Source organism: Bidens hawaiensis, unplaced genomic scaffold, assembly GCF_021521415.1.
Source record: "Bidens hawaiensis isolate Kalapana, Puna unplaced genomic scaffold, B.hawaiensis_p1.1 tig00007048_1, whole genome shotgun sequence".
In the NCBI taxonomy this organism is placed as follows: Eukaryota; Viridiplantae; Streptophyta; class Magnoliopsida; order Asterales; family Asteraceae; genus Bidens; species Bidens hawaiensis.
The window spans coordinates 1182490-1194037 of NW_027491484.1; the positions used below are offsets into that span (position 1 = coordinate 1182490).

Below are 11548 nucleotides of genomic sequence, written 5' to 3' on the forward strand. Positions count from 1 at the left end.
TATTAAGTTCGGTTTTGTCCAAAACGGAACCAAACTATGCTCACTCCTAGCCCAAAACATAAGTTTTTATTTACTAAAATATTACGATTTTTTGTAGTCAAATCAATATACAATTGAGTTCCCGTCAAGAAACGAAAATGAACCTCCAAAATTCAAAATTTTAATAATTAATTTTTGAAATAAAAATGCTAAATGTCAATCACATATATTCTTGCTTTCTCATTTGCTAATCAATCAAATTGGATGTATAATATGTATTAGTGGCGTCATCATTGGGTAAAAAAGTAAGTGACCCAAAAGGTAAAAGTTTGCACTCTCTGTTCGTTGGTTTTGTACACTCTAAAACCATATGAATTGATTTTGCACCTCAATATGATGAGAGTCGTGAGTTCGCGAAGAGATGCAAATCGTTATGTGGTTAACAAAATTTTGGGCCGACGTTCATATTGTTGGGTTTACGTGTCGCTAAGTATGGAAAAACTTCGACTCAACAAACCCACTACTTTTGCTTATCACAGGTGTACAAAAGAAAACCGGTCCTAGAAATTTGTAAATTAATTTAATTATTGAGAGTTAACGCCCCAAATAGTGGATTGATCATCGAAGATTACTTGCATCGTACCAAAGGATGCACACAAGCTACCGGATCGATCGAAAGATATGGTGGAATACATTATATGTCACTCATTGGGGGTGCTACATGCGACAACATGTGTTATTAATTCCTATTTATTTATTTTAAGCTCACATCTCATATAATTTAATAAAAAAAAAGTAGGTTGCATGTGAAAAAATTGGATATGGTAGCGTTGGGGTTAAAAAATATGTTTAGGTAAAAAACACTTTGCATATGTGAGAAGAAATAGGTTGTAGGGTTTGCAGATAGTCTAACAAGTTTGTTGTAAGGACGTTGATGACAAATATGAAAGTGTGATGTAAGGGTGCTCAAAGTCGGATATTTGATTTTTCAGATAATTCAGATTTGGATTTTTGGATACAAATTCCTTTTTTTTACACCCCTAGTGTGAAGTATCTGTTCTTGGTGTACATTTTATCTACTCAAGTATCTTCGTCTTGCTCATGTTTATTAATAATACTCCAATAAAGTGTGTGTTACCGGATAATTAAAACTAGTGGTAGATGTAGAGAAATTTTTTTACGGGGCCGAAAATTTTCTTGGTTGACTATCGTTATATACCGAGGTGATCGATCAGCCCAAGTTTTTACTCTATAACAGTATTAATTTTCTTTTCCGCAGAGAATGGCCTACTCGCGCGTGTACCACAAGGGTAGACTTGCACCTGTTTATCGTCACGGTAATACTTCCTTCAACAAATTTTGGAAATGAGTACAAATAGGTGCATTGTTTTTTTTTTATTTATAAAACCAACATTGACTAAATCATGAACGAACTTTTGTTTTGCTTGGTCACCATAAAAATAATAATTTAACTAATTTGATTGTCAACTTTGGAAACGAGTACACATAACTACAACCTTTAAAGAATGTTGAATGTCAAAAGGTTGATTTATTTGAAAGAATATAAAATATTGAATTTTTTAACCTCTTGGACGCATATGAATACGACTCAAGCCACTACACAAACCATGCGATCTTGTTCAAAATAATCTCCTGGTCTTCTTCTTCCTAGTACTTTCTTCTTCCTTTATTCACACCTTTAATTCAATGCTATATATATATATATATATATATATATATATATATATATATATATATTGTCATTAATATTATCCTTTCCACACGTATCTTATCTTTTCAATATTCTGCTGTATTTAGTTGATTTGTTTATGATCATCTTCTTATATTAATTGATTCTACACAGTTTGATTCATTTATATCTTACAAGACGTCCCGTGTTGGATTATTCGAAGAGTTCGCATAAATCTTGTGTTTTAACGGTACGGATTTCTTCGTGCGATTTATCGTTGTTTTTAGTTTGTTTTGATTCCGGATCACGAAACTGATGTGAATTTAGCTCGATGTATGCGTGTTCCATCTTCGATTTCTTATACACATGCTGATCATGTATGATTTGTTTATTGAAAGTTGATCCTAATTAGTCAATGTGTGAAAGTCAAAGGTGTTTACCAAAAAAAGTCAAGAGATAGGTTTAGTTTGTAATTTGTTAGTATGTTTATCGGTTTCATATAGTCTGATTTAATTGCATGTTTATCTACTTGTTTGAAATACTATATATGATGGCATTTTAGGAGGTTATTTAATATAAATAGATGATTAGGGCTATATAATTGGTGTGCAAGTTTACGTATACAAATTGGCATGATTGACATGATTGTTCCAAAACGTGTTGTTTCGGACACGCAAACCGGCCCACGCCAGACCGTCTCAGGCCCATCACGTGAGAGGTTAATCAGCCTCACTCAGCGGCAAGGCGATTGACGCTTAGGATCGGTTTCGAACCCATGACCCTCTAGGTTATTGTTCCAAGTCTTACTTCCCTTAACCAACTGAGCTACACACCGGGGACCATGATTGACATAATGAGCTGTTGGTTCGTGTTTGGTGTGCCAATGCAACATTATTGCATTAATTTGTACTTTTTGTAGCCCTACTTCTGAATTTCTTAACATGTAAGGATAACTTGTCACTTTCAGCTTTAAACATTTTTTGGTTTCTTTCTACTTCACAAATCTTTGGTTATTATTAGACTAGACTATTCATACAGAGTCTGCTATGTTCAAATTTTGAAATTATTTGGCATGATGTAGCAGAATACTAGAATGGTACTTTTCATTTTATTTATTTTTGAGATTGATGATACTTTATAAACCTTTTTTTATGACACATTACATTCATTTGTGATTACAGAGTCAACTATAACATATTAGTCAACATAGAGATATCTTACAATGACCATCTTCAGTTGTTGTTTTGGGAAGCTAGATACTCCAATAGGGGGTCTTGATAGAGGTATATGGTTAAATAACTTAAATACTAACTTGAATTTTATAATTTTTAAGTTTTAATTGAATACTAACCTTTTTATTTTCTGAATAATTTCAGCAAACAACCGAGGAGACGACATGGATGTTAGTATAGGTAAGAACACCTACTAAATTTGTAACTTTAGGCAATAGTCTCATACTCTATGCATGTTCTTATGTTGATAACCTTTTGGTGAAATGATTTAATTAGATATTAATTTGTTTCAGAACTTACGGATATTGAGAATATGAGATCTTATGCATACAAAGATTTGCGAGTCGCTACCGAAGATTTTAGACCCGAAAACAAGATAGGGCAGGGCGGTTTTGGTTCAGTTTACAAGGTAACTTTCAAAAATTCTAAACTATCTATGCTCACATATGTTTGAATTTTTGAATATTATTACAAATACATACTAATATCTTGAAACATACTTGATGTTCTATAGGGGACGCTAAAAAACGGCTCGATAGTAGCTATAAAGGTTCTCTCTGCTGATTCAGGTCAAGGTTTGAAGGAGTTCTTAACAGAAATAACCGTCATTTCATATATACAACACGATAACCTAGTTAAACTTCATGGTTATTGTGTTGAAGGCGATCATAGAATCTTGGTCTATGGTTACCTTAACAATGGTAGTCTAGATCACACTCTACTAGGTAACTACAAATCTCAAATTAGTGAATTACAGTCACTTTTTATATATTCTGCAATGTTATTCTTGTGAATATTTTATTTATTAGTGAAGTTTGTAATGTGTAGGAAATGGTCATTGTGGCATTAATTTCACATGGGAAATTAGAAAGAAGATATGCATAGGTGTTGCAAAGGGCCTTGCTTATCTTCATGAAGAAGTGCACCCTCATGTTATTCATAGGGATATTAAGGCGAGTAATATTTTGCTTGATGAAGATTTTACGCCAAAGATTTCAGATTTCGGTCTTGCAAAGCTTTTCCCGTCTCATGTGACTCATATCAGCACGCGCATTGCAGGAACTTTGTAAGCTCAACAACTCTCATTATATATTTCATGTTTCGCAAGCTATCGTTGTTTCATGTTTCTATTAACTTCATTAAAAGGTGTCCGATATTTACGTATCTGATTATATGATTATTACAACTGCAAACAATATAAGCACATCCAAAATCTTTAACTTTACAACCACACTATTGTGTACAAATTTGTTTTTTTTTTAAACTTTAAAACTAAATTCACATAAGTACGTACAGGATGTATAGGCTTGTAAACGAACTGAAGAAACGCGAACACGAACGGAGCATACCCGTGTTCGTTCATTTAACTATAAACGAACAAATGATTGATCATGAACATTTAAATGAACGGGTTTTCTTGTTTGTGTTCATTCGTTAACAAAATGAACATGTTCCAGTTTGTTAATTAATGTTCGTTCTTCATGAACATAAATGAACAAACGTGACTAAAAATAGATGAACAAACACAACTGAGCTTTAACAGGCCTAAATATTTACTATAACATAACTAAATTGTAATGAGCCTAAAACTAAAGTGAATATATAAACGAACGTACAAGAACAACGTAAACGAAAGTTCACGAACATAAATTAATGAACAAGGCATGTGTTCATGTTTGTTTGTTTAGCTAAATGAACAAGAAAAACTTGTTCATGTTCATTCATTTATTAAATAAACGAACTTTCCACTGAGCAGTTCACAGAACGTTTGGTTCTGGTTTACAGGCCTAAGGACATACATTCAAGTATCTGATTATGTAATTATTAGTTATTACAACTTCAAACAACAGAAGCATATCAAATAATAATTTTCTACAAGCTACAACTGATTCATGTTTGTTTATTGTTTGTTGCAGAGGTTATTTGGCTCCTGAGTATGCAATGAGAGGGCAGTTGACTAGAAAAGCAGATATTTACAGTTTTGGTGTTTTGCTTTTGGAAATTGTTTCTGGAAGACCTAATCAAAAAAGATGGTTACCTTCTGACGAACAATATCTTCTAGAAAAGGTATGAATATATGATTATGCTACTTGTCATTGTAGTTTTCCAAGTCTAACAAGATAAAAAGTCAAAACTAAACGATGAGTCAATAACTATAGGCGACAATCATGACCCATTGTTTAAACTTTAAATAATGAGTTGATTTGGACAGAACTAAATTGTATACGGGTTCATTTTGGTTATCTTATATTAGTCAATAGGTCAAAATGGATAACTAAATTGATTCTTTTTCAAAACGGCTCGTATTGAAACAAACTCATTTTGCTTAGAGCCTGCGAACCCGCCCGACCCGCATACTTTGCAGGGAGTCATACTATAAAAAAAACCACAATACTTTATTGATTTTCAACAAAAAGCCCCTCAACCTAATTTTGGAATATTAAAGTCAATCAACTTGTAATATATACGCGAAAAAGTCACTAAATACTTTTGTATATTAAGGTCCCTAAACTTTGCTAAAATGCATATACTAGTTAAATGTGTTTACAACACGTGTATTACAGTTTAGTTTTGGCACTGTCACAAACATAACGCAAATAGATCAAATGGCAATTTTGTATTTTCCTTTTGTTTTAGTTCTGGTATCGTAACGAATGTGAGGGAAACCGACCGAATTTACGTAGACTCACCGCATTGTATTTTAGTTTTGGTACTTTAACGAATGTAACAAAAACCATCGAATGCCAAATTTGTTTTTGTCTTTAGTTTTGTTCCTTTTTTAGTTTTGATTTCGTAACAACTTAACTGAGACCGACCGAATTTGCGTACACTCAGCGCCTCAACACCCGGGATTGCCATTTGATCAGTAATTTTGTTTTTCTTAAAAATAAAAAAAAAGAAATTTTTTTCTCCTGATTTTGGTATACTAAAATACAAAAATATATTAATTTTTCATGGTATTAACCTTAAATTAATTGGTTGGCATTATACACGACATGGACAATAATGTGGCATACTGGCATGTGAAAAGATGACATGGTTGATATAATACTATTTTGTTCAGGTATGGCAACACTACAAGGAAGGGGAGTTAGAAAGCTTGGTGGATACTTCAATGGAAGATGTTGATCTGTATGAAGCTTGTCGGTACTTGAAAATCGGTCTTCTTTGCTCGCAAAGTCTACCAAAAAGCCGACCATCAATGTCTAATGTCATCAAAATGTTAAATGATGAACTTGATTATAATGAAAAAGATTTATCTGATCCTGGATTATTATCCGAGTTATTGGGTTATAAAGCCAGGAAAAATATCACATTTGGTACAACGTCTAGTGGCTCGGGAAGTCTTCAGGATTCAAGCTCGTATGGAAACACAACATTGTCTTTTCCCAATACTACCTTCACAACAATCACTGAAAGATGATGATGAAATAAGGTTGATATCAAAAGTATTGTATATACGAATATAAGTATATACAAACTTCATTGTTGGTATATTTATTTTGTTTGATTGTAGGTTTCGGTTCTAAATGTTTTGATGGTTTTGAAGAGAGAGCTGTGAAACCCATTTATTTTATTGGATGTTGTATATCATGTTGTAGTGCCATTATGCTTGCTTGTTTATCCATGATTTTGACACTGGTTTTAGATGATTCTTGTTATACATTTTATTCACTTAAGTTACATTTACTAATTTTCTTTTTATGTGGATCGACTTTTAGAATACGTGTAACGAACGTTTAAATGTATATGTGAGTAGTTTAACTTGCATACGTAAGTGTAATGAACGTTTATAAGTTCGCAAAACCTATGTTCAAAGCCGATTTACATAATTATTTTTGTAGATATAACTTATAATTCATATGAACTTTCTTTATAGAATATTGTGAAGTGAAGTTTTTTTATGTTCTTCACAACTCAACAGTTCTCAAACTATCAATACCCTATGTATAAGTGTGACATGTGTGTTTATATTATTTATTTTAGCGAGTTGATATCTAGTAACTCAAGATCGACTTGGCACCTTTACACCTCTAATTATTCATTTATGTGCCCACAAGCCAAATTTGACTCGATGTTAAATAAGCTGAGGTCAAGCTTATGTAAGCTTGGACTCAGCTTGATTCGGTTCATTTACACTTAAAAAAATATAAATTATAAAGATATTTTGTGTTAAATAAGTTGATAAAATATAAGGCTGAGGGGTGTGGGGGGCTTTAATGGGGGCTCCAACCAATAATATTATGACGTGTGACAGAGAGAGAAACTGGATAAGGGGGGTGTTGGAGCCCCCGTTGGAGCCCCTGGCCCTGGTGTGGAGGGGCTCCAGCAGGGGCTCCAGCGAATTTTTTTTTTATTTTTTTATAAATATATTCAAACAACGTATTATTAAAAAAACTCATAAATTATTAAAAAAAACATACATTAATAAAAAAAACACATTAATATCTAAAAATAAAATAAAAATTAAAGTACTAAAAAAAACATTATTCTTATTCTTCGGCTTGGTCTTCTTCGATCAACCTCTTTCGGATACGTTCCTTTTGCTTTTCCATTAGCATTTGATCGACCGGATTTAGGTTACTGAAGTCTCTAGTAAGAAAGTCCAAATCTCTCATTCGACTTTTTTCCTTTTTGTCATAAGAGACCACCTCCATGGTTTTGTTGAATTTATTGAGGGATTCAACAAGATTGACGATGTTTACGGCTTCCCCCTCAGCCGGTTTTTTCCCCTTGGCGTCCCTTCCCAATGGCCGCCTCCTCGGCGGTGAAGACGTTTCCTCCTCCGCAATGTTTAGGTCGAATCCAACGCGGCAATCCGACCCGGTTGAAGTGCTATACGCTCCAGACGAACTAGTTTTAGTCCGTTTCGGCCTTACTTCCGCATCAAAGTCCGGCGCCACCAGCTCAACCCACTTGGAACACCTTTTCACCCTCTCCCACAACTTTAAATCGTCCCACGTCTTCACCATCCCATACCTCCGCAAACACTCCTGCTTCTACTCTTCGACCGTGAAATTGTAAACCGCCAAATTATCACTGCCACTTGGTCTCATACGACCGCTGTTCCTGTTGAAAAGATTAGTAAACAAGCCGACAAATTTTCTGATTTCGGACCACCGACCCGAAATCATATCGGCGTTCCGCTCTGTACTCCCAACGAGCATGTAGAACGTCTCCCTAACCTTTGTCTAAAAAATCTTGCTCTTTTGGTAGTCGGCTGCAAAATGAATAAATAAATTAGATTTCCATTTAACTTTTTTATTTAACTTTTTTATTAAAAATCATTTTTAAAAACGTTAAAACAATTACCGCAACGCCGATCCTTAGAAATGACTATCCAAGCCCGACACAAGGCTTCCTTCTCATCCGATGACCACGGAGTGGCTTTCCGTTTCGTCCTCGGAGTCGAAGCCGGTCCCGACCCGTCCGTTGCAACTTGTTTTTTCCGGTGGACGCGTCTTTTTGGTCCCGTAGCTTCACCGTGTGATTCTTGTGTCTCCGGAACAACAAAGTTAGGAGACGGTTGTGTGTTGGATGGTTGAAAGCCGGATGATTCTTGCGGCTCCGAATAAAACATCGGTTGGTGCGGTGACGACCATAAATCATCGTCAAGATAATCTGAATCAAGGTTTGGGAACCAATTTCTAGCCATTTTTTTTAAAAAAAGTTGAGAAGATGAATTGATTTTGGGTGAAGGTTTGAAGTTTTGGTATAAAAATGGGTGAAACGGGATATAATTATATAGGAAAAATATTTTTTTTTTGTTTGTTCGGCTCCCAACGGTCAAAAAACCATCAAAAGTTGTGCAGCCCTCTCTCTTCTCCCGCTAACCGGCTCACGCCTGCATTGTTTTTCTCGTTAGCGCCCCGTTAGCGCCCCCGCTAGCGCCCTGGTGGTGTGGTGTTAGCGCCTGGGGGCGTAAGCGGAGGGGCTCTAGCGCCCCCGTTGAAGCCCCACACCCCTCAGTCTAAATGATAAGAAAACTAAAAAAAATGGAATAACCTTTTCGTACGCTACTTCGACAGTACCAATCAAACATTAATGTTGACGACCACTTGCTCAATAATTTATTAACTCATTACCTAAATCACATGGCTTCAATTAGGGATGAGCAGGTACCGACCGGTACCGAAAATCCCGAAAATCCTGATCTCGAATTTCATTAATTCTTAGTACCGGTACCGGTACCAAAATCTTCGGTTCAGTACCGGGATGGTACCGGGATTATATCGGTACCGAAGGTAAAAAATCAAGAAATGCCGGTACCATACCGTACCAGTACCGTACCGATCCAGAAACTTAAAACTTTGGCACCGATTTCGGTACCGGTATCGATTTTGCTCATCACTAGCTTCAATAGTCAATTATGGAGATTATTCCCAAAAAGACCCAACTGAAGGGAGAGAGATAGAAAAAAGATCCAAAAAGTCACCAGATTCTCAAAATAACCCAATAAATTTGTACTGAGGCGACGCTTAAGAAATATAACCGATGACATTGTAGAACCAATTAAAACTTGACACTTAGCATGAGTCTGACAAACCCGACCATATTTTTGAAAATCTTAGGGTTTTCGTCCAAATTTCTTATTTAAATCCTGTTGTAAAAAGCAATCTCTCAAGAAGATTTTTTAATGATTCTCATCAGGTCTGTTCAAATTCTCCATAGTTCTTAACTTCTTCATCTTCATCATCTTAATCTTCATCTACATCCACTCAGTTTTTTTCTCCGGCTCGGTGAACATACCCCTTTGGCAATACTGGCAAAATTTCGAACGGGCCCCGGGGTAGCGTCAGGGCATAATTATTGATCCGATTCTTTCGTATATTTATAAAATATTGGATGGAAGTCTCCAAGACCGAATTTCTGATCTGATTCAGTGGTTCGACCAATACTCAGTTTTTTCTCCGGCTATGTGAACATACCCCTTTGGCAATACTGGAAAAATTTAGAACGTGCCCCGGGGTGGCGTCAGGGCATAATTATTGATCCGATTCTTTCGTATGTTTATAAAATATTGTACGTAAGTCTCCAATACCGAATTTCTGATCCGATTCAATGGTTCGACCCATACTCAGTTTTTTCTCCAGCTCGGTGAATATACCCCTTTGGCAATACTGGCAAAATTTTGAACGGGCCCCGGGCTGTCGTTAGGGCATAGTTATCGATCCTATTCTTTCGTATGTTTATAAAATATTGTATGGAAGTCACCAAGACAGAATTTCTGATCCGATTCAGTGGTTCGACCGATACTCATTTTTTCTCCGGCTCGGTGAATATATCCCTTTGGCAATACTGGCAAAATTTCGAACGGGCCCCGAGGTGGCGTCAGGGCATAATTATTGATCCGATTCTTTCGTATGTTAATAAAATATTGTATGGAAGTCACCAAAACCGAATTTTTGATCCGATTCAGTTGCTCAACCCATACTCAGCTTTTTCTCCGGCTCGGTAAACATACCTTTTTGGCAATACTGCCAAAATTTAGAACGGGCCCCGGGGAGGCGTCAGGGCATAATTATTGATCCGATTCTTTCGTATGTTTATAAAATATTGTATGGAAGTCTCCAAGACCGAATTTCTAATCCGATTCAGTGGTTCGACCCATACTCAGTTTCTTCTACGGCTCAGTGAACATACCCCTTTGGCAATACTTGCTAAATTTTGAACGGGCCCCGGGGTGGCGTGAGGGCATAATTATTGATCCGATTCTTTCTTTTGTTTATAAAATATTGTATGGAATTCTCCAAGACCGAATTTCTGATCCGATTCAATGGTTCTACCCATACAAAGTTTTTCCTCCGGCTCGGCGAACATACCCATTTGACAATACTAGCAAAATTTCGAACGGGGCCCGGGTTACGTCAGGGCATAATTATTTATCCGATTCTTTCGTATGTTTATAAAATATTGCATGGAAGTCTCCAAGCCCAAATTTCTGATCCGATTTAGTGGTTCGGCCCATACTCAATTTTTTCTCTGGCTCGGTAAACATACCGGTTTGGCAATACTGGCAAAATTTCGAACGGGCCCCAAGGTGGCGTCAGGTTTTAATTATTGATCTGATTCTTTCGTATGTTTATAAAATATTGTATGGAAGTCTCCAAGAACGAATTACTGATCCAATTCAACTGTTCGACCCATACTCAGTTTTTTCTCCGGCTCGGGAACATACCACGTTGGCAATATTGGCAAAATTTCGAACGGGCCCCGGGGTGGCGTCAGGGTATAATTATTGATCCGATTCTTTCGTATGTTTATAAAATATTGTATGGAAGTCTCCAAAACTGAATTTCTTATCCGATTCAGTGGTTCGACCTATACTCTGTTTTTTCTCCAGCTCGGTGAACATACCCCTTTGGCAATACAGGCAAAATTTCGAACGGGCGCCGGGGTGGCGTGAGGGCATAATTATTGATCCGATTATTTCGTATGTTTATAAAATATTATATGGAAGTCACCAAGACCGAATTTCGGATCCAATTCATTGGTTCGACCTATACTCAGTTTTTTCTCCAGCTCGGTGAACATACCCTTTTGGCAATACTGGCAAAATTTCGAACGGGCCCCGGGGTGGCGTCAGGACATAATTATTGAACTGATTCTTTCGTATGTTTATAAAATATTGTATGAAAGTCTCCAA

At 36.2% G+C, this 11548-nt stretch overlaps 1 protein-coding gene across 3 annotated transcripts; it reads left to right on the plus strand.

The window, feature by feature from the left end:
- Positions 1 to 1542: 1542 nt before the first annotated feature.
- LOC143634382 (cold-responsive protein kinase 1-like) lies at positions 1543 to 6378 on the plus strand. Of its 3 annotated transcripts, XM_077102482.1 has the most exons (9): positions 1543 to 1650; positions 1844 to 1919; positions 2851 to 2952; positions 3046 to 3081; positions 3195 to 3310; positions 3416 to 3626; positions 3730 to 3967; positions 4818 to 4968; positions 5966 to 6378. In XM_077102482.1, the coding sequence occupies exons 3-9, from the start codon at positions 2892 to 2894 to the stop codon at positions 6323 to 6325; spliced, it is 1173 nt and encodes a 390-aa protein (XP_076958597.1). In that variant the 5' UTR covers positions 1543 to 1650; positions 1844 to 1919; positions 2851 to 2891; the 3' UTR covers positions 6326 to 6378. The 3 variants fall into 3 exon arrangements, with proteins under 3 accessions (XP_076958597.1, XP_076958596.1, XP_076958598.1); XM_077102481.1 differs by lacking the exon at positions 1543 to 1650 and having other exon boundaries at positions 1733 to 1919; XM_077102483.1 differs by lacking the exons at positions 1543 to 1650; positions 1844 to 1919 and adding an exon at positions 2524 to 2765.
- The last annotated feature ends 5170 nt before the right edge of the window (positions 6379 to 11548 follow it).

What these genes read in the sequence shown, in the direction of transcription:
- LOC143634382 (XM_077102482.1), top strand. Translation starts at nt 2,892, where the DNA reads ATGACCATCTTCAGTTGTTGTTTTGGGAAGCTAGATACTCCAATAGGG. An exon ending in TCTAGATCACACTCTACTAG is followed by an intron (nt 3,627 to 3,729) that starts GTAACTACAAAT and finishes TGTAATGTGTAG; the next exon opens with GAAATGGTCATTGTGGCATT. An exon ending in ACGCGCATTGCAGGAACTTT is followed by an intron (nt 3,968 to 4,817) that starts GTAAGCTCAACA and finishes TGTTTGTTGCAG; the next exon opens with AGGTTATTTGGCTCCTGAGT.